Raw genomic sequence first — 27,321 nt, 5'->3', positions numbered from 1 at the left:
TCGAGGTGTCTGAGGATCGGAAGAGGGTGAGATGTACCGGGACCGAGAGGAGTCTCCCTGACACCGGGAAGAGGTTTACAGGCTTGTGGTGTGTGCTGGGATCGGAGGGATTCACATCGGGGAGACATTACTGGGAGGTGGAGGTGGCGGGAAGTCGGCACTGGAGTCTGGGGGTCGCCGCAGAGTCTGTGGAGTGGAAGAGTCGGGTCTCAATGACCCCGGAGACTGGAGTCTGGAGCATCAGGCGGGGGGCTGACAGGTTTGTTGCATTCACCTCCCCTCCATCCCCTCTCCCCGCCCGTCCCATCCCCGGGAAGGTGGGAGTTTATCTCAGTTACGAGTCCGGGACAGTTTCATTTTACGACGCGGACACCGAGTCCCATCTCCACACCTTCACTGGGAATAAATTCACGGAGAAACTTTATCCTTTCTTCGGGCCTTGGGATGAAAACCAGTGGCTGAGAATCTGCTCCGGTTCCGCTCCGGGTGTGTAAAAGGGTCGGGTCCCGGGACCGGCGTCAGGAGCGGGGCTCAGGGGCTGTGGGGCAGAAACCCGGTGGACAACAGGTCGGCGCTGAACGAACGGCTCCCATTTAATCCCCAAATTCCGCGTCGTGATACAAACCCCAGTGAGCGCGGAAATAAAACCAGGGGGAATGTAAATGTGGGAAGAGTGAAATAAACAGCAACTGAAATCAGAGCTGTCTGTCTGTCGATCCGTTCATTTTAACGCGTTAAACCCCTGTCACACTGTGCGAGCTGGTATTCACGTGCAATTAACGTAGCGGGAACGTCGGAACTCGTGGACGCAACTTAGCGACTCGTGGAGCTACCCGTGAAACTTGGTAACTCTTGAAAAAATTCAAACATGTTTAAATTTTTTCACGAGTAAAATGTTCTCTTGAAGTTATAAATCGAACCAAGTTGTAAGAACGTAGTTGCCCGTGCGTTTACCTTAGTGACTCGTGAGTCCACAACTATCGTGATTTTATTTGGATTCTTCTCTGCCTTCAGGATTATTCCAAACATTTCTCACTCTTTGGGTAAAGCAATTATTTTTCTGGGTTTATGTTCTAAATATACTTTCCATTTGTTTCCACTTACAGCCCCCAGGTTAATAAATTATCTGACAATATTGAAGATTGTTTAAGTAATCTGCCTATTGTAACTAAACACTGCAATGGTAATGTGTGGCATGGTGTGAATTTCCTCAAAGAATAAGTCAATGCTAGGATGGAATACACAAGTGCCTGGAAAAGGAGATGGGGTAGCGTTGCTGATTAGAGAGGAGATTAACGCAATGGAAAGGAAGGACATTAGTTTGGAGGATGTGGAATCGGTATGGGTAGAGCTGCGAAACACTAAGGGGCAGAAAACGCTGGTGGGTGTTGTGTACAGGCCACCTAACAGTAGTAGTGAAGTTGGAGATGGTATCAAACAGGAAATTAGAAATGCGTGCGACAAAGGCAAAACCGTTATAATGGGTGACTTCAATCTACATATAGATTGGGTGAATCAAATTGGCAGGGGTGCTGAGGAAGAGGATTTTTTGGAATGTATGCGGGATAGTTATCTAAATCAACATGTAGAGGAACCAACGAGAGAGCAGGCTATTTTAGACTGGGTATTGAGTAATGAGGAAGGGTTAGTTAGCAGTCTTGTTGTACGTGCCCCCTTGGGCAAGAGTGACCATAATATGGTTGAGTTCTTCATTAGGATGGAGAGTGACATTGTTAATTCAGAAACAATGGTTCTGAACTTAAAGAAAGGTAACTTTGAGGGTATGAGACGTGAATTGGCCAAGATTGACTGGCAATTAATTCTAAAAGGGTTGACGGTGGATATGCAATGGAAGACATTTAAAGACTGCATGGATGAACTACAAAAATTGTTCATCCCAGTTTGGCAAAAGAATAAATCAGGGAAGGTAGTGCATCCGTGGATAACAAGGGAAATCAGGGATAGTATCAAAGCGAAGGATGATGCGTACAAATTAGCCAGAAAAAGCAGCATACCGGAGGACTGGGAGAAATTCAGAGACCAGCAGAGGAGGACAAAGGGCTTAATTAGGAAAGGAAAAAATAGATTATGAAAGAAAACTGGCAGGGAACATAAAAACTGATTGCAAAAGTTTTTATAGATATGTGAAAAGAAAGAGATTAGTTAAAACAAATGTAGGTCCCTTGCAGTCAGAAACAGGTGAGTTGATCATGGGGAACAAGGATATGGCGGACCAATTGAATAACTACTTTGGTTCCGTCTTCACTAAGGAAGACATAAATAATCTGCCGGAAATAGCAGGGGACCGCGGGTCAAAGGAGTTGGAGGAATTGAGTGAAATCCAGGTTAGCCGGGAAGTGGTGTTGGGTAAATTAAATGGATTAAAGGCCGATAAATCCCCAGGGCCAGATAGGCTGCATCCCAGAGTACTTAAGGAAGTAGCTCCAGAAATAGTGGATGCATTAGTAATAATCTTTCAAAACTCTTTAGATTCTGGAGTAGTTCCTGAGGATTGGCGGGTAGCAAACGTAACCCCACTTTTTAAGAAGGGAGGGAGAGAGAAAACGGGGAATTACAGACTAGTTAGTCTAACGTCGGTAGTGGGGAAACTGCTAGAGTCAGTTATTAAAGATGGGATAGCAGCACATTTGGAAAGTGGTGAAATCATTGGACAAAGTCAGCATGGATTTACAAAAGGTAAATCATGTCTGACGAATCTTATAGAATTTTTCGAGGATGTAACCACACCTGGAGTATTGCGTACAGTTTTGGTCTCCAAATCTGAGGAAGGACATTATTGCCATAGAGGGAGTGCAGAGAAGGTTCACCAGACTGATTCCTGGGATGTCAGGACTGTCTTATGAAGAAAGACTGGATAGACTTGGTTTATACTCTCTAGAATTTAGGAGATTGAGAGGGGATCTTATAGAAACTTACAAAATTCTTAAGGGGTTGGACAGGCTAGATGCAGGAAGATTGCTCCCGATGCTGGGGAAGTCCAGGACAAGGGGTCACAGCTTAAGGATAAGGGGGAAATCCTTTAAAACCGAGATGAGAAGAACTTTTTTCACACAGAGAGTGGTGAATCTCTGGAACTCCCTGCCACAGAGGGTAGTCGAGGCCAGTTCATTGGCTATATTTAAGAGGGAGTTAGATGTGGCCCTTGTGGCTAAGGGGATCAGAGGGTATGGAGAGAAGGCAGGTACGGGATACTGAGTTGGATGATCAGCCATGATCATATTGAATGGCGGTGCAGGCTCGAAGGGCCGAATGGCCTACTCCTGCACCTAATTTCTATGTTTCTATGTTTCTATCTCTACTTTAAAGCGAAAATAATGAATTACCAGAGGGGGGTGGTTTGTACGGTACTCGAAAGGGGGTGGACAAATATAATCGCTGCCTTCAATTTCTTGCGAGTGGTGGCCCTGAATGTGGACCTGGGGGTGACATGACGTCTACTTACATGGAGACAGACAGTCTGAATGCGGACCAGGGGGGAAATGCAGCTCTGCTTACAGCCCCGGCTCCAACGCCCCCTCCCTCCCACTACACACTTGCCAGATACAAAACCACAACCAAAGATCATTGACCATAACATCTCCCTTGTCCGTCTCTCTGCGAGACCAAGTCAACAGAGTGGCTGAAGAAGGGTTTCGGCCGTAACGTTGCCTATTTCCTTCGCTCCATAAATAATGTGGAGAGCCGAGGAACTGTTAAAATTACAAGGAGGGGGGGAGGGAGAGGGGGAAGTGTAAGGAGAAATTATTTAACGTTAGAGAATTCAATGTTTCAAACGACATTTCGTTTGGACCTCAAGGGGTCCACATGACAAATAAATTGAATTGTAATTGTAATTGTTTGTAATTGTTTAAAAAAAAAAAAATTTAAACTTTATTCAAGGAAAAAAATATGTACAATACCGAAATCGTGCAAGAAATTCGTCCGACATTCTCGGTGGCTATACGTACATTCAATACTGTTTACACAAATTTCACTCCCTCCTCCTTCTTTCTCGTGTAACCAGTTTCACCTGACCCTATTTCCTTCGCTCCATAGATGCTGCTGCACCCGCTGAGTTCCTCCAGCAATTTTGTGTACCTTCACAGTTCTCCACATTGTTTGTCTCTTGAGATCACACCTTCCCACATTCAACAATGGGACCTGCCAGGCAGCTCATTTAATTGATCCTGGTCTTCTGGTCTTTTCTCACTGCCAGCTCTTCACCCTCCCCCCTCTCCCACAACCACCACCCCACCCAAAGAAGACATTGCTGGATTGAAAGGAATTGACAAACAAAAAACGACGAATGCCAGAAAGGGCTTTTGATTTCCTTTCACACAGCGATTGTTTTTGCTTTGGAGAAACAAAAATGCCGGTGCACGCAGAGGTCACAATCAAAGATCTTATAGCGGAGCAAGATAGGCTACTCCTGCTAAATGCAATGGGCTGACGTGTAGTAGCTACGGAGGGGATCCTGGGCATTTCCCCCCGCCCATTTTAGTAACCGGAGCCTGCCTGACCCGACCCGACTCGCAGTGTAATCAACGAACAGTTTGTGTGTGTGATATAGGGTTAGATTCATAAATCTGTCAGTTCATACTTCTTGTCAAGAATAAAATTTGACTCTGGTAATTGTCTTTTTAAATATATTTTAAGTCATTTCTTTTTAAATGGCTCACAAGCAGTGTTTGAGTTGATTTTGTAGTAACCGGAACCGACCCGACCCGACTCGCATGGTAATTGACATTGCGGGGGAAGTGTTTGTGCGTGATATAGGGTTAGATTCATAATTCTGTTAGTTCATAATTCTGTTAATTCTTGTTAAAGAATAAAATGTTTATAAACACACATACATGAATGTGATATAAATGTATAGAATCATATAACACACACAATTATATTTCTTCTGATCCAATGATGAACTTTATTTCAGACTAGACAAGGGACATTAAATAAGAAACATTGTAAACCTCCCCGCAACTTCACACACACTAGGCCTTATCCCCGGGCCGCGCACCCCCTCTCCCGCTGCCCCGGGCCCCACACTCCCTCTCCCCGGGCCGCGCACTCCCTCTCCCCGGGCCCCACACTCCCTCTCCCCGGTCCCCACACTCCCTCTCCCCGGGCCCCACATTCCCTCTCCCCGGGCCCCACACTCCCTCTCCCTGGGCCCCACACCCCCTCTCCCGGGCCCCACACTCCTTCTCCCCGGGCCCCACCACTCCCTCTCCCTGGCCCCACACTCCCTCTCTCCCCGCCCCCACATTCCTCTCCCCGGGCCCCACACTCTCCCTCTCCACGGCCCCACACTCCCTCTCCCCGGGCCCCACACTCCTCTCTCCCCGGGCCCACACTCCTCTCTCCCCGGGCCCCACTCCCTCTCCCCGGCCCCACACTCCCTCTCCCCCGGCCCCACACTCCCTCTCCCCGGGCCTCACACTCCCTCTCCCGGCCCCACACCTCCCTCTCCCGGGCCCCACACTCCCTCTCCCCGGGCCCCACACTCCCTCCCCGCCCGGCCCCACACTCCCTTCCCCGTGCCCCACCCTCCCTCCCCCGGGCCCCACACTCCCTCTCCCCGTCCCCACACTCCCTCTCCCCGGGCCCCACACCCCCTCTCCCCGGGCCGCACACTCCCTCTCCCCGGGCCCCACACTCCCTCTCCCCGGGCCCCACACTCCCTCTCCCCGGGCCCCACACTCCCTCTCCCCGGGCCCCACACCCCCTCTCCCGCATTTGCGTGAGAGTAACCCATCTTGCTCCGCTATAAGATCTTTGGTCACAATGTCGTTCAGAAGTCAACGGGATCTCTACTTTAAAGCGAAAATAATGAATTTCCAGAGGGGGGGGGGGGGGTGGTTTGTACAATACTCGAAAGAGGGTGGACAAATATAGTCGCTGCCTTCAATTCCTTGCGAGTGGTGGCCCTGAATGCGGACCTGGGGGTGACATGACCTCCACTTACATGGAGACAGACAGTCTGAATGCGGAGCTGGGGGAAAATGCAGCACTTGATTACAGCCCCCCCCCCCCCCCGCAACCCACCTGCCAGATACACAACCAGAACCTCTCCCTATCCCTCTCTCTGCAAGACCAAGTAAATAGAGTCGCTTCTTCGTATCAGCGATTATGTCACTGTCAAAATGTAGAAGTCGTGTCTCGACCCGAAACATGATCTGTGCATATTCTCCAGAAATGCTGCCTGACCCGCTGAGTAACTCCAGCACTTAGTGTCTATATCTTGTATAAACCAGCATCTGCCCTTCTCTCTTACCTCAACCTGTTGCATGGCCCGCTGTCTTACTCCCATCACTTTGTGTTTTGATTTATAAATCTTAGGTCATTTTATAATCAGATAGGGAGTTCAAAACAGTGAATAGACAATAGACAATAGGTGCAGGAGGAGGCCATTTAGCCCTTCGAGCCAGCACCGCCATTCAATGTGATCATGGCTGATCATCCCCAATCTGTACCCCTTTCCTGCCTTCTCCCCATATCCCCCGACTCCGCTATTTTTAAGAGCGTCAGGAACATGTTTTCTAGAGTCGACTAGTTGCTATCAGCAGTTTTTCACTTTCAAAATGTGGATATAAACATTAAGAATTTCACATGCAGGAGCAACTCCGCAAATGTTTCAACTTCTGAAATATATTTTCAATAGATTTTTATAATATTCTCCAATTTCAGGTAGTCCCTGCTTTCTCCCTCATTCCCCTCCCCTTCCCAACCCTCCCACAGCCCACTATCTCCGCCTCTTCCTTTCTTCTTCCCGCCCCCACCTCCAACCCATCCAAAGATCATAGAGCGGAGCTATTTCCCAGACGTCAGTCTGAAGAAGGGTCTCGACCAAAGATCTTTGGTTCGAAGGGCCGAATGGCCTACTCCTGCACCTATTGTCTATGTCTCTTTATTAATTCTGTTTTTAATTTGTAAATCAGGGGAGAGCGCGAACGCAGTCCCCCACTACCACAAATTTTGCAGTCGAGTATCCCGCATTTGGGGACATCGCAGGCGTCAGCACACCCGAAGTGCAATGGGATAGCCTCGTCCTGGGAAAACCACCTTGGTGATCATGGTGTCTCCCCTGGTACACAAAATTGCTGGAGGAACTCAGCGGGTGCAGCAGCATCTATGGAGCGAAGGAAATAGGCGACGTTTCGGACCGAAACCCTTCTTCAGACTGATAGGGGGTGGGGAAAGAAAGAAGGAAAAAGGGAGGAGGAGGAGGAGGAGCCCGAAGGTGGGCGGATGGGAGGAGACAGCTAGAGGGTTAAGCAAGGGGGGAGACAGCACGGGCTAGCCAAATTGGGAGAATTCCTTCGCTCTCTCCCAGCCAACCTCTACCAGTACTCTGCAAAGTCAGTACGAGCCAAAATTGCAACATCTTATACTGCATTTTTTTGCCGAGAACAGCAAAACCGACATATTGTCGCCTTTCATTTCTCGTTTCACACCTGATCTTTATCAGATTTGACCGCTTTTCCTCGCTGCTGGCTTCATTTGCATTTCTTCCTTAAAAGGAAGCAGCCACTTTGCCGAATTGCTGCCGACTTGCAGTTACTGAGCATCGCCTCTGTGTGGCGCTGCTCCACCGCCGACGTTTCATTCACCGAAGTTGGATACAAAATGCTGGAGTAACTCAGCTGGTTAACTCAGGCAACATCTCTGGAGAGAAGGAATACCTGTACTGAGAGTCAGTGGAACGGGAAACGAGAGATATCCTCGTCGTGGCTATCCCTCGAGGTCGAGGATGATGGTTCTGTTGTTTTTATGGAGATATAGGCGGTACATAAAGCAAATGAATGAAAGATTCGCAAAAGCGGGAGGAATCACAGAGGGGGCGCAGCGAGATAGGGTGTTGCAAAACTCTCATTGGAGAGAGGAGGATGTCGCGGGGAAACCAATCCATCGCTCCTGCCCGCTCCGTGCCTCCGCACCCCAACAGGACCCACAGAACCAAGGACCTTAACGCCACCAGTAACGCGAGGTCACACACTGTGCAACAGGTCTCATCCTGTTAAAACAAGGAACTTGGTTCTTGGTTCTTGGTCCTCCAAAATATTCCAAATGGAAGTTAAACTGGAGGTGGCGGAAGGTGGACTTCACGGCGACTACGGGCGTCAGTCGTTGACGTTCGCAGTCGCCGAAATAAATCGCAAAGTGGGACAGGCCCTTTAAGCAAATAAAGATTCTTGGAAAAGAAGAGCTACCTTAAATTTTGTTGAGTCAGGTTAGGTAACTAGGGTGTTGGGGGGGGGGGGGGGGGGGGGAGAATGAATTGCTGTACACATCTGTATTAGTAGCTGGTATCTCAAATTGGATCGAATGCCCTCGTCTGCTCCTAATAGGGCTGGTGTAGGTTTGGTATATCGAGCTGACCATTTAACATTTTGTAAAAACGGGTCAAACGGTGAGCTTTACTTTTGTCTTCGAGAGGGTTCCACCCCGACCAGTGAATTCATAAGTTTGGTAACACTCGCTTCTCTCTCATAGGTATTTGCAACAAATCGAACTGCCTGTGCATATTATTAGTAGAAACTAAGAACTGCAAATAAAATGTGTAAGAAGGAACTGCAGATGTTGGTTTACACCGAAGATAGACACAAAATGCTGGAGTAACTCAGCGGTTCAGGCAGCGTCTCTGGTGAAATGGAATAGGTGACATTTCAGGTCGAGACACTTCATCCGGCTGAGAGTCGGGGAAGGGGAAACTAGAGGTATGGGAAGGTGCAGAACAAGCAGAGCCTGCGTCGATGATTCAGGATAGGTAGAGCCCATAGTGGACTGGGGACGCGGTGATATCCAAGAAATACAAATGGTGGAATTAGCAAGAGGGTTAGGGTGGAGACGGGGAGAGAGGGGATGCTCTATCATCTTAAGTTTGTACGGTACTCGAAAGGGGGTGGACAAATATAATCGCTGCCTTCAATTCCTTGCGAGTGGTGGCACTGAATGCGGACCTGGGGGTGACATGACCTCCACTTGCATGGAGACAGACAGTCTGAAGGCGGATCTGGGTGGGAAATGCAGCTCTTGCTTACTGCCCCCCACAACCCACTTGCCAGATACAAAACTCGAGGGTTTAGAGGAGGTCACTCGAAAGTCAAGTCAAGTCAAGTCACATTGATTTATATAGCACATTTAAAAAACAACTCTCGTTGGCCAAAGTGCTTTACGCTCGTTATAAGAATAGTATAAACAAACAAACTACATAAATACATACATGTAGTCCTCGCTCAGAGGACGTCACGAAAGGCTCGGGAGTACAGATAAGTTTTTAGTCTGGACTTAAAGGAGTCGATGGAAGGGGCAGTTCTGATGGGAAGAGGGATGCTGTTCCACAGTCTAGGAGCTGCAACCGCAAAGGCGCGGTCGCCCCTGAGCTTATGCCTGGACCGCGGGATGTTCAGTAACCTCAAGTCGGCCGATCTGAGGGACCTGGAGGTGGTGTGGTCGGTGAGCAGACGTTTAATGTAGGTGGGGGCAAGCCGATTGAAGGTTTTGTAGACATAGAGGAGAAGGGAGAAAGGGAAGAAGTTGCAGACGTGAAGAGTCACCGTCTATCTGGAACGCGGGGGACGCAAGGAGAATCGCTGCTTTCATTTCTTTAGGATTGGTGGCAACAATGGGACCTGCCAGACAGGTCATTTAATTGATGATGGTCTCCTGGTCTTTTCTCACTCCCAGATATTCATCCTCCCCCCACCCAAAGAAGGCATTGCTGGAATTAAAGTAATTAACAAACAAAAAACGACGAATGCCAGAAAGGGCTTTTGTTTTCCATTTACACAGCGATTGTTTTTGCTTTGGAGAAGAAGAAAATGCCGGTGCACGCAGAGGTCACAATGTCATTCAAAAGTCAACGGGATCTCTACTTTAAAGCGAGAATAATGAATTTCTAGAGGGAGATGGTTTGTACAATACTCGAAAGGGGGTGGACAAATATAATCGCTGCCTTCAATTCCTTGCGAGTGGTGGCCCTGAATGCGGACCTGGGGGTGACATGACCTCCACTTACATGGCGACAGACAGTCTGAATGCGGACCTGGGGGAAATGCAGCTCTTGCTTCCATCGCTACCCCCCCCCCCCCCCCGCAATCCACTTGCCAGATACACAACCAGAACATCTCCCTTATACCTCTCTCTGCAAGACCAAGTAAATAGAGTCGCTTTTATTATCAGCAATTATGTCACTGTTAAAATGTAGAAGTCGTGCCTCGACCCGAAACATGATCTGTGCATATTCTCCAGAAATGCTGCCTGACCCGCTGAGTAACTCCAGCACTTAGTGTCTATCTTTTGTGTAAACCAGCATCTGCCATTCCTTCTTATCTCAACCTGTTGCCTGGCCCGCTGTCTTACTCCATCACTTCGTGTTTTGATTTATACATCTTAGGACATTTTATAATCAAATAGGGAGTTCAAAACAGTGAAGGGATAGCCTACATATCTGTGGTTGTTAAATATTTAAAATAGGTATGTGCTGTACTCGAAAGAGAAGAAGTTGCAGACGTGTAGAGTCACCGTATATCTGGAGTGGTGGGGGGGGGGGGGGGGGTTATTGAGACCAGCAGAACGGAGGAGCAAACCTCCAAAGACGTACATGTTTGTGTCTTCATTGACGTGTAAATTGCCACTAGTGTGTGGGATGCGAAAGTGGGATAAACGAGAAACTGGGTACGGGTGAATGATGGTTGGCGTGGACTCGGTGGGCCAAAGGTCCTGTTCCCATGCTGTAAATTCTAAAACAATTACATAATGTGGGAGCAAATCCCTGCGGTAGAGAGCGATCAAGTGGAGTGTTTCAGTTAAAGGGAGGCCTCGCAAATAGAGGAAGGATGTAGGGGGGGGAAATACTCTGAGAGACGAGGGGGTGGCCGATGTCCCTGTGAATCCGAGACATCGCCAACTTAGTGTCCTGCCTGTAGTCCAGTGATTCTCCGTGCTTGTCAAGAATGGCACCCGCTCGGAGAGATTTACATGGTTTGGTTATGGGGGGTCATAGAGTGTTACAGCACGGAAAAAGCCCCCTCGGCCCAACTTATTCATGCCAAGCTAGGTCCTTACTGGAGGACTTGGGTTGCAAGAAGAAGGTGGATAGGTTTGAGGTTTTTTTCTTTGCAGTGCAGGAGGCCGAGGGATGACCTCGTCTCACATTTGGCCTCTATAGCTCTAAACCTCTCATACCCACCCGGTTTCTGCAGAGTCTACAGTACAGCAAGGCTCGTTTTCCATTCACGGGAACATGAAGATAGAAACTCCTGATTTAAGAGGGAGTTAGATGTGGCCCTTGTGGCTAAAGGGATCAGGGGGTATGGAGAGAAGGCAGGGATAATAATAATAATAATACATTTTATTTGTGGGCGCCTTTCAAGAGTCTCAAGGACACCTTACAAAAATTTAGCAGGTAGAGGAAAAACATGTAAGGAGAATGAAATAAATAGAGACATGACTAGTACACAAAGTAAAGACAGAATTCAATTCAAAACACAATATGAGGCAAATTAATGCACAGATGAAAAGGGAGGGGGACGTGGGGCTAAGGATAGGCAGAGGCAAGGCAAGGCAAGGCAAGGCAACTTTATTTATATAACACATTTCATACACGAGGCAGACTCAAAGTGCTTTACATAAAAATATGTCATACAATAAATGAAATAATAAAATGAAATAAAATAGAAGAACTAAAAGAAAAGAAAAACAAAATTAAAAATGCATTATAAAAAGTGCAAAAGTTAAAAGTGCAATGTAGTTAAGATTTAGCTGAAAGCTAAAGTAAACATAAAAGTTTTCAGTCTTGTTTTAAAAGTGGTCAAAGTTGAGGCAAGTCTTAAATCTTCAGGAAGTTTATTCCAGCTATTTGTTGCATAGTAACTAAATCCTGCTTTCCCATGTTTTGTATTTACTCTGGGAATCACTAGCAGATTGGTTTCAGAATATCTTAGCGGTCTAGAAGGCTTATATAGTGGAAGCATGTCAGTAATATACTTTGGCCCTAAACCATGTAGTGATTTATAGGTGAGTAGCAGGATTTTAAAATCAATTCTCTGACATACAGGGAGCCAATGTAAGGATTTAAGAATTGGTGTAATATGCTCAAATTTTTTGGTCTTTGTTAGAACTCTAGCAACAGCGTTCTGAACAAGCTGTAGCTGCCTGACAGTTTTTTTTGGAAGACCTGCAAGGAGACCGTTGCAATAATCTAGCCTACTATTAATAAAGGCATGTACAAGTTTTTCTAAATCTTGAGCTGACATGAGTCCTCTTAATCTTGCTATGTTTTTGAGGTGATAGTAGGCCGATTTTGTTACTGATTTGATGTGACTGTCGAAATTTAAATCTGAATCCATAATGACCCCAAGATTTCTGGCTTTGTTTGAAGTTTTCAGGGACAGAGAGTGAAGGTGTTGGGTTACTTTAAGCCTTTCTTTTTTAGCACCAAAAACAATTATCTCCGTTTTGTCCTTATTTAGTTGGAGAAAATGTTGGCACATCCAGTCTTTGACTTGCTCAATGCACTGGCACAACAGATCTATGGGGCGATAATCATTTGGTGATAGCGCTACATAGATTTGAGTGTCATCGGCATAGCAGTGGTGGTCAATATTATTATATTGCATGATTTGCCCTAGTGGGAGCATGTAGATGTTGAATAAAGAGGGCCCTAAGATCGAACCTTGCGGTACTCCACACGTCACGTTGGTTGGTTCTGATACAAAGTCTCCAATGGAAACAAAATAGTTCCTATCTTGTAAATATGACCTGAACCAACTTAAGACTGTGCCTGAGAGCCCCACCCATTTTTCCAACCTGTCCAAAAGTATTGAGTGATCAACAGTGTCGAATGCAGCACTGAGATCTAATAGCATTAATATTGAAACTTTGCCAGAGTCTGTGTTAAGACGGATGTCGTTTACAACTTTAATAAGAGCGGTCTCGGTGCTATGAAGAGGTCGAAATCCTGACTGGAAGTTGTCGTAGCAGCCAGTTGAAGCCAGGAATTGATTAAGTTGCTGGAGGACAACTTTCTCAATGATTTTGCTTATGAAAGATAGGTTTGAAATTGGTCTATAGTTGTTAATAATAGAGGCATCTAGGCTCCGCTTTTTTAAAAGAGGTTTAATAACTGCAGTTTTCAAGGCTTTTGGGAAATTGCCTGATTGAAGAGAGCTGTTAACTATTTGCAGTATGTCTATTGCTAGGCAGTCAAAAACATTCTTAAAGAAGTTGGTAGGTAAAGCATCAAGGCAGCAGGTGGATGGCCTTAGTTGTGTCACCGTTTCCACAAGAGTTTTAGAGTCTATGACATTAAAGCATGTCATCATTGCCACGTTACCTTTGCCTAAACAGGGTGGTGATCCAACATTTTTGTTTGAAGCGGTGATATTGATGGCACGTCTGATGCCTTCAATTTTATCTGTATAGAATAATGCAAACTCATTGCATTTCTGCGTGGAATGGAGTTCAGGTGGTAATTGTGTTGGGGGGTTGGTCAGTCTGTCAACAGTTGCAAATAGGGTTTTTGCCTTATTAGTGTTGTTGTTAATGATATTGGAGAAAAATGTTTCTCTAGCACTTTTTAAGTCTAAATTGTAGGCACGGAGGCTCTCTTTATAGATGTCATGGTGAATATGAAGTTTTGTTTTCCGCCAGATGCGCTCAGCTTTCCGGCATTCTCTTTTCTGGGCTGTTACAAAAGCAGCTTTTCTCCCGGGTGCCTTTTGCTTACCAGAAATCGTTTTAACCGTAACAGGTGCAATGACATCTATAACTTTCACAATTTTGGAGTTAAAGTTATCTACAAGATCATCAGCAGAACATGGGTTTAGAGGTGGTAAGAGGGAGATGGCATTTTTAAAGAGTACATTAGAATGTTCATTTATATACCGTTTTTTGACAGTATTTGATTTTGTCTGTATGTCGGAAATAAAAGATATATTAAAGAAAACACAGAAGTGGTCAGACAATGAAGGATCAGTCACGAAAATATCAGAAACAATGAGACCCTTTGTGATAATCAAGTCAAGGGTGTGCCCATTACAATGAGTAGCCTCTTTCACATGTTGAGACAGGTCAAATGTGTCTAAAATAGTTTAAAATTCTTTTGCACCCTTGTCATTCAAATCATCAGTATGAAAATTAAAATCACCAGTTATAACTAGACAGTCAAAGTCAGTGGAGATGCTAGACAATAATTCTGTAAAGTCATCGAAAAAATTAGCATAATATTTAGGAGGCCTGTAAATAATTAATAGGAGAACTCTGGGGGAACATTTCAATACAACACAAAGGTATTCGAATGATGGAAAATCACCAAGTGACATCTGTTTCCCCTGAAATACATTTTTAAATATAGCAGCAACCCCTCCACCTCTTTTTCCAGATCTACATACATCAAAAAAGTTATAGTTTGGAGGAGCTGTCTCGATCAGAATGGTTGCACTGTTATTTTGTTCTAGCCATGTTTCAGTTAAAAACATAAAATCCAGTTTAGAGGTGGTAATAAAATCGTTGACTAAAAATGATTTGTTATTAAGAGACCTAACATTAAGCAGACCCATCCTGATGGTATTATTGATAGGCTTTATGGTTGGTTTAGGTTTGGAGGTAATAGGTATTAGGTTTGTTAGGTTAGCAGTATGTCTAAGTTTCCCTTTGTTTACTCTCTGAGTAGTCACAACAGGAATGCAGAAGGTGCCATAGTTTGACGTAGGCGACCTTGGGTTCAGCTGATTATGCGGAACTTCCTTCGTAATGTGTCTACGGCTGAACCCTTTCTTGCATCAGTAATATTCAGGACTGCTATCAATACAGGAGGGGGGCTGTGGCGCCCTCCGCTTGGTTGTTATCTCCCTGCGGCCGTGACGTGGCAATGGTACTGATATGGGGCGTGGGCTGAGCATCATAGACAGAGATGCAAGTTTAATGCCACCTTTTTCCTGTTTCTTCAGAGGTGAAGAGATGGGTCTTGAGGCGGGACTGGAAGATGGTGAGGGACACGGGATTGCGGATCAGTTGGGGGAGGGAGTTCCAGAGCCTGGGAGCTGCCCTGGAGAAGGCTCTGTCCCCAAAACTGCGGAAGTTGGACTTGTGGATGGAGAGAAGACCTGCTGATGTCGATCTGAGGGACCGTGGGCGTTGGTAGGGGGAGAGGAGGTCAGTGAGATATGGGGGGGACCAGATGGTGGAGGGCTTTTTAGGTGAGGATCAGGATTTTGTAGGTGATCCGGTGGGAGATGGGAAGCCAGTGAAGGGGAAACTAGAGGTATGGGAAGATGCAGAACAAGCAGAGCATGCGTCGATGATTCAGGATAGGTGGAGCCCATAGTGGACTGGGGACGCGGTGATATCCAAGGAATACAAATGGTGAAATTAGCAAGAGGGTTAGGGTGGAGACGGGGAGAGAGGGGATGCTCTATCATCTTTGGTTTGTACGGTACTCGAAAGGGGGTGGACAAATATAATCGCTGCCTTCAATTCCTTGCGAGTGGTGGCAATGAATGAGGACCTGGGGGTGACATGACCTCCACTTGCATGGAGACAGACAGTCTGAAGGCGGATCTGGGTGGAAAATGCAGCTCTTGCTTACTGCCCCCCACAACCCACTTGCCAGATACAAAACTCGAGGGTTTAGAGGAGGCCACTCGAAAGTCAAGTCAAGTTAGGTCACATTTATTTATATAGCACATTTAAAAAACAACTCTCGTTGGCCAAAGTGCTTTACATTCGTTATAAGAATAGTATAAACAAACAAACTACATAAATACATACATGTAGTCCTTGCTCAGAGGACGTCACGAAAGGCTCGGGAGTACAGATAAGTTTTTAGTCTGGACTTAAAGGAGACGATGGAAGGGGCAGTTCTGATGGGAAGAGGGATGCTGTTCCACAGTCTAGGAGCTGCAACCGCAAAGGCGCGGTCGCCCCTGAGCTTATGCCTGGACGTTCAGTAACCTCAAGTCGGCCGATCTGAGGGACCTGGAGGTGGTGTGGTGGGTGAGCAGACGTTTAATGTAGGTGGGGGAAGCCGATTGAAGGTTTTGTAGGCATAGAGGAGAAGGGAGAAAGGGAAGAAGTTGCAGACGTGAAGCGTCACCGTCGATCTGGAACGCGGGGGACGCAAGGAGAATCGGTGCTTTCATTTCTTTAGGATTGGTGGCAACAATGGGACCTGCCAGACAGGTCATTTAATTGATCCTGGTCTCCTGGTCTTTTCTCACTCCCAGATATTCATCCTCCCCCCACCCAAAGAAGGCATTGCTGGAATGAAAGTAATTAACAAACAAAAAACGACGAATGCCAGAAAGGGCTTTTGTTTTCCATTTACACAGCGATTGTTTTTGCTTTGGAAAAGAAGAAAATGCCGGTGCACGCAGAGGTCACAATGTCATTCAAAAGTCAAGGGGATCCCTACTTTAAAGCGAGAAGAATGAATTTCTAGAGGGAGATGGTTTGTACATTACTCGAAAGGGGGTGGCAAATATAATCGCTGCCTTCAATTCCTTGCGAGTGGTGGCCCTGAATGCGGACCTGGGGGTGACATGACCTCCACTTACATGGCGACAGACAGTCTGAATGCGGACCTGGGGGAAATGCAGCTCTTGCTTCCATCGCTACCCCCACCCCCCCCCTCAATCCACTTGCCAGATACACAACCAGAACATCTCCCTTATACCTCTCTCTGCAAGACCAAGTAAATAGAGTCGCTTTTATTATCAGCAATTATGTCACTGTTAAAATGTAGAAGTCGTGCCTCGACCCGAAACACGATCTGTGCATATTCTCCAGAAATGCTGCCTGACCCGCTGAGTAACTCCAGCACTTAGTGTCTATCTTTTGTGTAAACCAGCATCTGCCATTCCTTCTTATCTCAACCTGTTGCCTGGTCCGCTGTCTTGCTCCATCACTTCGTGTTTTCATTTATAAATCTTAGGACATTTTATAATCAGTTAGGGAGTTCAAAGTGAAGGAATAGCCTACATATCTGTGGTTGTTAAATATTTAAAATAGGTATGTGCTGTACTCGAAAGAGAAGAAGTTGCAGACGTGTAATAATAATAATAATAATGGATGGGATTTATATAGCGCCTTTCTAATACTCAAGGCGCTTTACATCGCATTATTCATTCACTCCTCAGTCACACTCGGTGGTGGTAAGCTACTTCTGTAGCCACAGCTGCCCTGGGGCAGACTGACGGAAGCGTGGCTGCCATTCTGCGCCTACGGCCCCTCCGACCACCACCAATCACTCACACACATTCACACACAGGCAAAGGTGGGTGAAGTGTCTTGCCCAAGGACACAACGACAGTATGCACTCCAAGCGGGATTCGAACCGGTTACCTTCCGGTCGCCAGCCGAACACTTAGCCCATTGTGCCATCTGTCGTCCCAAATCGTAGCGAGTAAAGACCTGCAGGAGCGAGATGACAATTTGAAAAAGGTGCTCGACCGTGCCAGGGAGGTGCACTTAACAACTCAACCCCAGTAAATGCAGGTTTCGAGTCAACCAAGTTAACTATGTTGGTCATGCTTTCACCAGCAACGGCCTCAAAGCCGATCCAGCAAAGACAGCAGCCATCAGTGAAATGGCAGCACCGACCGATGTTGCCAGTCTGCAAAGATTTTTAGGCATGGTGAACTACCTGGGCAAGTTTATTCCACACTTCAGCGAGCTCTCAGCCCCGCTACGCCAGTTTGGATGTGGCACGAGCAGCAGCAGCAAACTTTCAACACTTTAAAACAGATGTCATGCCCACCAACTCTGGCGTACTTCGATGTTAATCAGCCAGTCACGCTGACCTGCAACGCCTCCCAAGAAGACCAGCCGATTACTTATGCCTCACGAACCACGACGGACACAGAGACGCGGTACGCGCAGATGGAGAAGGAGCTACTAGCAGTGGTATCCGCATGTGTGAAGTTCAATGACTATATCTTTGGTAAAGCTGTGACAATCAAAACGGACCATCAACCACTGGTTTCCATCCTGAATAAACTGATACACGCTGCACCAGCCAGGCTGCAAAGAATGATGCTGCAGCTCCAGAAGTACGACATCACCCTAATCTACAAACGTGAGAAGGACATGTACCTGGCAGACACCCTGTCCCGTGCACCCAGGAAAACCGACGACAGGCATGCAACTGAGGACACATTTGATGTTATGATGATTGACCACATTTACCCCTCGGGTTTGGATATGTTGATTGCCCACACGGCTGAAGATAACACCCTACAGGTACTCGCATCAATCATTAAACGCGGATGTCCTAACAAGCAGCACTCGCTTCCACTTTCAGTGCAGCCATACTTTCCCGTCAGGTTCTAATTGTGCTATGTATAATTGGATTTTTATTATAATTTTTGTTATTCAGATGTATTGGTGAGAGGAGAGCCGCTCCTATATTACACGGAGAGCAGTCCTCTCTTTCCATTACAATCCAGTCCACCTGCTGGGCAGAATTGTCCAGCAGGTGAATCATATTTTTAATATTTACTGCCCAATTATAATACATAAAGTTAGGGAGTGCTAGACCACCCAACTCTTTTCGTTTATTAAGGTATGCTCTTTGTATTCTATGGGATTTATAATCCCATATAAAATTTGTAATGTCCGAGTCCAATTTTTTGAAAAACTTTCAATTGTGAAAAATATTTTCAGCAGTTGATGGGATTGATGTCGGTAAATTTGTTAATTTTTGGGATTTTGTAGGTGGCAGAAATGGCTATGGAGCTAAATTTTGCAACATATTCAGCACAAAGTTTACAGTAGAGACTGCTTGTAAAGAATATAAAAGCAGTTTTAAACAGGTAAGATGTGATTTTAATCCATTTTAATTGATTGGAAGATGAGGAAACATTGTAGTTTGACAAAAGACAATAGGTGCAGGAGTAGGCCATTCGCCCCTTCGAGTAGAGTCACCGTATATCTGGAGTGGTGGGGGGGGGGGGGTGAGGGGGGGGGGGTTATTGAGACCAGCAGAACGGAGGAGCAAACCTCCAAAGACGTACATGTTTGTGTGTTCATTGACTTGTGTAAATTGCCACTAGTGTGTGGGATGCGAAAGTGGGATAAACGAGAAATTGGGTACGGGTGAATGATGGTTGGCGTGGACTCGGTGGGCCAAAGGTCCTGTTCCCATGCTGTAAATTCTAAAACAATTACATAATGTGGGAGCAAATCCCTGCGGTAGAGAGCGATCAAGTGGAGTGTTTCAGTTAAAGGGAGGCCTCGCAAATAGAGGAAGTATGTAGGGGGGAAACATACTCTGAGAGGCGAGGGGGTGGCCAATGTCCCTGTGAATCCGAGACATCGCCAACTTAGTGTCCTGCCTGTAGTCCAGTGATTCTCCGTGCTTGTCAAGAATGGCACCCGCTCGGAGAGATTTACATGGTTTGGTTATGGGGGGTCATAGAGAGTTACAGCACGGAAAAAGCCCCCTCGGCCCAACTTATTCATGCCAAGCTAGGTCCTTACTGGAGGACTTGGGTTGCAAGAAGAAGGTGGATAGGTTTGAGGATTTTTTCTTTGCAGTGCAGGAGGCCGAGGGATGACCTCGTCTCACATTTGGCCTCTATAGCTCTAAACCTCTCATACCCACCCGGTTTCTGCAGAGTCTACAGTACAGCAAGGCTCGTTTTCCATTCACGGGAACATGAAGATAGAAACTCCTGATTTAAGAGGGAGTTAGATGTGGCCCTTGTGGCTAAAGGGATCAGGGGGTATGGAGAGAAGGCAGGGATAATAATAATAATAATAATACATTTTATTTGTGGGCGCCTTTCAAGAGTCTCAAGGACACCTTACAAAAATTTAGCAGGTAGAGGAAAAACATGTAAGGGGAATGAAATAAATAGAGACATGACTAGTACACAAAGTAAAGACAGAATTCAATTCAAAACACAATATGAGGCAAATTAATGCACAGATGAAAAGGGAGGGGGACGTGGGGCTAAGTATAGGTAGAGGTGAAGAGATGGGTCTTGAGGCGGGACTGGAAGATGGTGAGGGACACGGGATTGCGGATCAGTTGGGGGAGGGAGTTCCAGAGCCTGGGAGCTGCCCTGGAGAAGGCTCTGTCCCCAAAACTGCGGAAGTTGGACTTGTGGATGGAGAGGAGACCTGCTGATGTCGATCTGACGGACCGTGGGCGTTGGTAGGGGGAGAGGAGGTCAGTGAGATATGGCGGGACCAGATGGTGGAGGGCTTTGTAGGTGAGGATCAGGATTTTGTAGGTGATCCGGTGGGAGATGGGAAGCCAGTGAAGGGGAAACTAGAGGTATGGGAAGATGCAGAACAAGCAGAGCATGCGTCGATGATTCAGGATAGGTGGAGCCCATAGTGGACTGGGGATGCGGAGATATCCAAGGAATACAAATGGTGGAATTAGCAAGAGGGTTAGGGTGGAGACGGGGAGAGAGGGGATGCTCTATCATCTTTGGTTTGTACGGTACTCGAAAGGGGGTGGACAAATATAATCGCTGCCTTCAATTCCTTGCGAGTGGTGGCAATGAATGAGGACCTGGGGGTGACATGACCTCCACTTGCATGGAGACAGACAGTCTGAAGGCGGATCTGGGTGGAAAATGCAGCTCTTGCTTACTGTCCCCCACAACCCACTTGCCAGATACAAAACTCGAGGGTTTAGAGGAGGCCACTCGAAAGTCAAGTCAAGTTAGGTCACATTTATTTATATAGCACATTTAAAAAACAACTCTCGTTGGCCAAAGTGCTTTACATTCGTTATAAGAATAGTATAAACAAACAAACTACATAAATACATACATGTAGTCCTTGCTCAGAGGACGTCACGAAAGGCTCGGGAGTACAGATAAGTTTTTAGTCTGGACTTAAAGGAGACGATGGAAGGGGCAGTTCTGATGGGAAGAGGGATGCTGTTCCACAGTCTAGGAGCTGCAACCGTAAAGGCGCGGTCGCCCCTGAGCTTATGCCTGGACGTTCAGTAACCTCAAGTCGGCCGATCTGAGGGACCTGGAGGTGGTGTGGTGGGTGAGCAGACGTTTAATGTAGGTGAGGGCAAGCCGATTGAAGGTTTTGTAGACATAGAGGAGAAGGGAGAAAGGGAAGAAGTTGCAGACGTGAAGAGTCACCGTCTATCTGGAACGCGGGGGACGCAAGGAGAATCGCTGCTTTCATTTCTTTAGGATTGGTGGCAACAATGGGACCTGCCAGACAGGTCATTTAATTGATCCTGGTCTCCTGGTCTTTTCTCACTCCCAGATATTCATCCTCCCCCCACCCAAAGAAGGCATTGCTGGAATGAAAGTAATTAACAATCAAAAAACGACGAATGCCAGAAAGGGCTTTTGTTTTCCATTTACACAGCGATTGTTTTTGCTTTGGAGAAGAAGAAAATGCCGGTGCACGCAGAGGTCACAATGTCATTCAAAAGTCAAGGGGATCTCTACTTTAAAGCGAGAAGAATGAATTTCTAGAGGGAGATGGTTTGTACAATACTCGAAAGGGGGTGGACAAATATAATCGCTGCCTTCAATTCTTTGCGAGTGGTGGCCCTGAATGCGGACCTGGGGGTGACATGACCTCCACTTACATGGAGACAGACAGTCTGAATGCGGACCTGGGGGAAAATGCAGCTCTTGCTTCCATCGCTACCCCCCCCCCCCCGCAATCCACTTGCCAGATACACAACCAGAACATCTCCCTTATACCTCTCTCTGCAAGACCAAGTAAATAGAGTCGCTTTTATTATCAGCAATTATGTCACTGTTAAAATGTAGAAGTTGGCTCTCGACCCGAAACATGATCTGTGCATATTCTCCAGAAATGCTGCCCGACCCGCTGAGTAACTCCAGCAGTTAGTGTCTATCTTTTGTGTAAACCAGCATCTGCCATTCCTTCTTATCTCAACCTGTTGCCTGGCCCGCTATCTTACTCCATCACTTCGTGTTTTGATTTATACATCTTAGGACATTTTATAATCAAATAGGGAGTTCAAAACAGTGAAGGGATAGCCTACATATCTGTGGTTGTTAAATATTTAAAATAGGTATGTGCTGTACTCGAAAGAGAAGAAGTTGCAGACGTGTAGAGTCACCGTATATCTGGAGTGGTGGGGGGTTGGGGGGGGGGGGGCGACAAGGAGAATCACTGCTTTCATTTCTTTGGGATTGGTGGCCACCAAATATGGACCTGGGAGGAACACAACCTTCACTTACATGAGAACAATGAGTTTAAGAGTTTAAGATAGTCCCATTTCAGTTTAAGGGAGTCATAGTTACACCCGCCTAGAAGGAGAAGTAACTTGTACTTACATCCCCCCGCCCCCCCCCCCCCTTCTTTCTCGTGTAACCACTTCCACAGTTCTCCACATTGTTTGTCTTTTGAGATCACACCTTCCCGAGCCAACAATGGGACCTTCCAGACAGGTCATTTAATTGATCCTGGTCTCCTGGTCTTTTCTCACCCCCAGCTCTTCACACACCCCCTCCCCACCACCACCACCACCACCCCACCCAAAGAAGGCATTGCTGGAATGAAAGGAATTGACAAACAAAAAACGAAGAAAGCCATAAAGAGCTTTTGATTTCCTTTCACACAGCGATTGTGAACACTAAGCACACTACAAAAAAGAGTTATTCGTATAGTAAACAATGTAGAATATCATGAACACACCAATATACTGTATTTAAAATTACACACCTTAAAGATTAAGGATCTGGTAGAATTTAAGACTGCACAAATAATTTATAAAGCAAAAAATAAACTGCTACCTGTAAACATACAAAAACTGTTCAAAGACAGAGAGGGGGGTTATAACTTTAGAGGGAAACTAAACTTGAAACAGCATTATGCTCGGACCAATTTAAAAAGTATGTGTACTTCCATTTGTGGGGTGGTTTTGTGGAATGGTCTTGACGAAACGATTAAACAAAGTATGAATATAATGCAATTTAAAAAAATGTACAAAAGATATATCTTTGAAAAGTACAGTAATGAGGAAGGAGAATGTAAATCTCACAGATGTTAATGGTGCTTGTTTTTTTGTTCTTTTTTTCTTAATAGCTTGATTGGAGTAGTTTTATTTGAATTGTCCTATCTAGCTCTCCCTTGAAAGTATCTGAGGCAGAAAATTCCACAGATTCACAACTCTTTGTGTGAAAAGGTGTTTCCTCATCTCCATTCTAAATGACTTACCCCTTATTCTTAAACTGTGGCACCTGCTTCTGGGCTCCCCCAACATCGGAACATGTTTCCTTCCTCTGGCGTGTCGAAACCCCTAACAATATTATGTGTTTCAATAAGATTCCCTCTCACCCTTCTAAACTCCAGAGTATATGAGCCCAGCCGCTCCATTCTCTCAGCATATGACAGTCCCGCCATCCCGGGAATTAACCTCGTGAACCTACGCTGCACTGCCTCAATAGCAAGAATGTCCTTCCTCAAATTAGGGGACCAAAACTGCACACAATACTCCAGGTGTGGTCCCACTAGGGCCCTGTACAACTGCAGAAGTACCTCTTAGCTCCTATACCTTACCAGAACTCCACAAAACTTCTGCTTTTGTTGCTGTTCCATTCGCTCCAACGCCAATTTATTTTGAGTGAGAGATTCCAAGGAAGATTTGATCTCAGCCTTAGATTGGAGTTGTGAAAAAAAACAGAATAATAGAATCAGATACAAACAATGTCATGAAACATGGAAGTGATCACAATTCGATTTATTTTACCTTGTAGATTTCAACAGCTTCATCCACCGGCATGAAGCTGTGAGTCTTGTGTTCCCGCCCAGCTGCACAAATCACACAGATCAGTTTCTTGTCCGTTTCACAAAACAGTTTCAGTTCCTCCTGATGTTTCTCGCAGTTAAATTTACTTTCCTTCCCTTTGAGATTCGGGTTCAGTGTTCGAGCTTTCCCAGCCAGACTCGCCAAGGCCCGACTAACCCTGAGGGTGCGGTCTGTAAACACCTCTCTACATTCCGGGCAGGAGTTTCTATCTTCATGTTCCCATAACTGTGTGATACAGGAGCGGCAGAAGTTGTGGCCGCAGTCTGGTGACACCGGATCGGTGAATAAGTCTAAACAGATGGGACAAATTAGATCTTCCCTTAAACTCTCAAGCTGTTGTTTTGAAGCCATGTTGATTCGTGGCAGTTTCACTTCCGCTTTGCTGCTGAACTCCTGCAGTATCGCAGGAAGATTATTCCCGATGTTGGGGAAGTCCAGAACTAGGGGGTCACAGTTTAAGGATAAGAGGGAAGTCTTTTAGGACCGAGATGAGAAAATTATTTTTTACACAGAGAGTGGTGAATCTGTGGAATTCTCTGCCACAGAAGGTAGTTGAGGCCAGTTCATTGGCTATATTTAAGAGGGAGTTAGATGTGGCCCTTGTGGCTAAATGGATCAGGGGGTATGGAGAGATGGGATACTGAGTTGGATGATCAGTCATAATCATATTGAATGGCGGTGCAGGCTCGAAGGGCCGAATGGCCTCCTCCTGCACCTATTTTCTATGTTAATTCTGTTTTTAATTTGTAAATCAGGGGAGAGCGCGAACGCAGTCCCCCACTACCACAAATTTTGCAGTCGAGTATCCCGCATTTGGGAACATCGCAGGCGTCAGCACACCCGAAGTGCAATGGGATAGCCTCGTCCTGGGAGAACCTTTTTAATTCAAAATAGACTTTATTCAATTGATAAATATATACAATTCCTGAACCATTCAAACAAACAAAATACATCCGACATTTTCGGAGACTATACAAATTTTTCCAGTACAATATTTTTACATTTGTCAAATTTCACCAAACAGTCCCCCACCCGTGCCACTCTGTGGCCCCTGTCCAAGTAATAAATATATACAATGTGTACACAGTGCGGAAATTCCATCTGACATTTTCGTCGGCTATAGAGATTGTTCAATTCAATACCGTTTATGTCTTTTAAGTTCCACAAAAATGTCCCCCACCCGTGCCACTCATGTGGCCCTCTGGTGTGGGATACCTTCCCTTAATTTAATTTGAGGGGCGTCTCCACCATACCGTGCCCCCCATGTCCAGCAGCGGAAGGACCCTAGACTGTGGCCCTCCCCCACCGAGCCTTGGCGTTGGCTGCACCAAGCTTCAGCGAGTCCCTTAGCACGTACTCCTGCAGTCTGCAGTGGGCCAGTCGGCAACATTCCCTGACGGACATCTCGCTCTGCTGGGTGGTGAGCAACGCTCGGGCAGACCAAAGAGCGTCTTTCACCGAGTTGATGACCCTCCAGCAGCACTCGATGTCAGTCTCTGAATGTGTCCCTGGGAACAGTCCGTAAATCACAGAGTCCTCTGTGACGGAGCTGTTCGGGATAAATCGTTCCAGGGACCCTTTCATACCTCTCCAGACTCGTTTTGCAAATCCACACTCTGCAAAGAGGTGGGCAACCGTCTCCTCTCCATAGCAACCGTCCCGGGGGCAGCGTGCGCTGGTAGTGAGGTTCCGACGGTGCAGGAAGGATCTAACCGAGAGGGCTCCCCTCACCGCCAGCCAAGCCAGGTCTTGGTGCTTGTTGGTCAGTTCTGGCGATGAGGCATTTTGCCAGACAAGCTGGGCAGTCTGCTCTGGGAACCACGCCACCGGATCCATCGAGTCCTTTCCCTGCAGTGCCTGCAGGACATTCCGTGCTGACCACTGCCCGATGGACTTGTGGTCAAAGGTGTTGGTCCGGAAGAACCTTTCAACAGACGTCAGATGGGGCGGCAATGTCCAGCTGACTGGCACATTGCGTGGCATCTGCGCCAGGCCCATCCTTCGCAACACCGGGGACAGGTAGAACCTCAGCAGGTAGTGGCACTTAGTGCCCACGTGCCTTGGCTCTACACTCCGCCTGATGCAGCCACACACAAAGGTGGCCATCAGGATGAGGGCGACGTTGGGCACGCTTTTACCCCCGTTGTCTGCCGACTTGTACATGGTGACCCGTCGCACCCGGTCCATCCTCGACCCCCAGATGAACTGGAAGACGGCCCGGGTGATCCCCGTGGCGTAGGAGGGAGGGACAGGCCACACTTGTGCCAAGTACAGCAGACCCGAGAGCACCTCACACCTGATGACCAAATTTTTCCCGGTTATGGAGAGGGAGCGTTGCCTCCACAGCTCCAGCTTCCTCCCCACCTTGGCTATCCGCTCCAGCCAATTCTTGTTACTCGACTCAGCCCCCCCGAACCAGATCCCCAGCACCTTCAAGAAGTCAGGCTTGATGGTGAAGGGGATGGAAGATCGGTCGGGCCAGTTGCCAAAGAGCATGGCCTCGCTCTTCCTGCGGTTCACCCTGGCTCCCGTGGCCGACTCAAACTGGTCACAGATGCAGATCAATCTGCGGACCGACCTTGGATCCGAGTAGAAGACGGCGACATCGTCCATGTACAGGGAGGTCTTGACCTGAATGCCCCCACTGCCTGGCAATGTCACTCCTCTTATGCTCGCATCCTTCCTGATGGACTCGGCAAAAGGTTCAATACAGCAGACAAACAAGACAGGAGAAAGAGGGCAACCCTGCCTGACTCCAGACCTTACAGGGAAACTGTCTGATTCCCACCCATTGATTTGGACTGCACTACGGATGTTGGTGTAGAGCAGTTTGATCCAATTTCGGATTCCCTCCCCAAAACCCATTTTGGAGAGCACGTCCCTCATGTACGTGTGCGATATCCTGTCGAAGGCCTTCTCCTGGTCCAAGCTGACTAGGCAGGCATCCACCCGTCTGTCCTGCACGTAGGCGATGGTATCTCTCAGCAGCGCTAGGCTGTCTGAGATTTTCCTGCCAGGTACAGCACAGGTTTGGTCCGGGTGGATCACCCGTCCCAGAGCAGACTTGACCCGGTTGGCGATGGCCTTAGACAGGATCTTGTAATCTACATTCAACAATGTTATGGGTCTCCAATTCTTTATATCCTTCCTCTCCCCCTTCTGCTTGTAGATTAGGGTGATGCTGCCCTTCCTCATGGAGTCTGACATGCTGCCGGCAAGAAGCATGTCGTTGTACACTTCCAGCAGGTCCGGGCCCACCCAGTCCCACAGAGCCGAATACAACTCGGCCGGTAAGCCATCGCTTCCGGGAGTTTTACTCGAGTCGAAGGAGCGGATGGAGCCAGTCAGCTCCTCTAGGGTCAGTGGTTGGTCCAGACTCTCCCGCTTGCTGTCCTCCAAGACCTCCGTGATAGAGGACAGGAAGTTCTGGGAGGCGGTGCTGTCTGTGGCCTTTCTGTCATACAATTCCGTGTAAAAGGATTTGCAGACCCTCATCATGTCTGTCTGCGAGGATGCTACCGAGCCGTCCTCCTCCCTAAGGTTGTTGATCA

The 27,321-nt window shown here is 46.9% G+C and overlaps 1 protein-coding gene and 2 non-coding genes across 3 annotated transcripts; all 3 read right to left on the bottom strand.

The window, feature by feature from the left end:
• Positions 1–6,935: 6,935 nt before the first annotated feature.
• Positions 6,936–7,099, bottom strand: LOC116970113. Its single transcript, XR_004411015.1, has one exon. It is a non-coding gene; the product is annotated as a U1 spliceosomal RNA (small nuclear RNA).
• Positions 7,100–22,594: 15,495 nt separating this feature from the next.
• Positions 22,595–24,148, bottom strand: LOC116970112 (zinc finger protein RFP-like). Its single transcript, XM_033016839.1, has 3 exons — positions 23,711–24,148; positions 23,521–23,616; positions 22,595–22,603 (listed from the first exon to the last, which is right to left on the bottom strand). The coding sequence occupies exons 1-3, from the start codon at positions 24,119–24,121 to the stop codon at positions 22,595–22,597; spliced, it is 516 nt and encodes a 171-aa protein (XP_032872730.1). The 5' UTR covers positions 24,122–24,148.
• A 374-nt stretch (positions 24,149–24,522) lies between these two features.
• Positions 24,523–24,686, bottom strand: LOC116970114. The gene has a single exon (XR_004411016.1). It is a non-coding gene; the product is annotated as a U1 spliceosomal RNA (small nuclear RNA).
• Positions 24,687–27,321: the final 2,635 nt, after the last annotated feature.

Source organism: Amblyraja radiata, unplaced genomic scaffold (genome assembly GCF_010909765.2).
Source record: "Amblyraja radiata isolate CabotCenter1 unplaced genomic scaffold, sAmbRad1.1.pri scaffold_533_ctg1, whole genome shotgun sequence".
Classification (NCBI taxonomy): domain Eukaryota; kingdom Metazoa; phylum Chordata; class Chondrichthyes; order Rajiformes; family Rajidae; genus Amblyraja; species Amblyraja radiata.
The sequence above is the reverse complement of the archived record's forward strand: the minus strand, read 5'-3'. Positions and strand labels throughout refer to the sequence as shown.

Bases quoted from the DNA above. Each gene is read 5' to 3' on its own strand.
- LOC116970112 (XM_033016839.1), bottom strand. From the start codon at position 24,121: ATGGCTTCAAAACAACAGCTTGAGAGTTTAAGGGAAGATCTAATTTGT. The intron at 23,617-23,710 runs GTAAAATAAATC...CTCCAATCTAAG, and splicing joins AAGCTGTTGAAATCTACAAG to GCTGAGATCAAATCTTCCTT.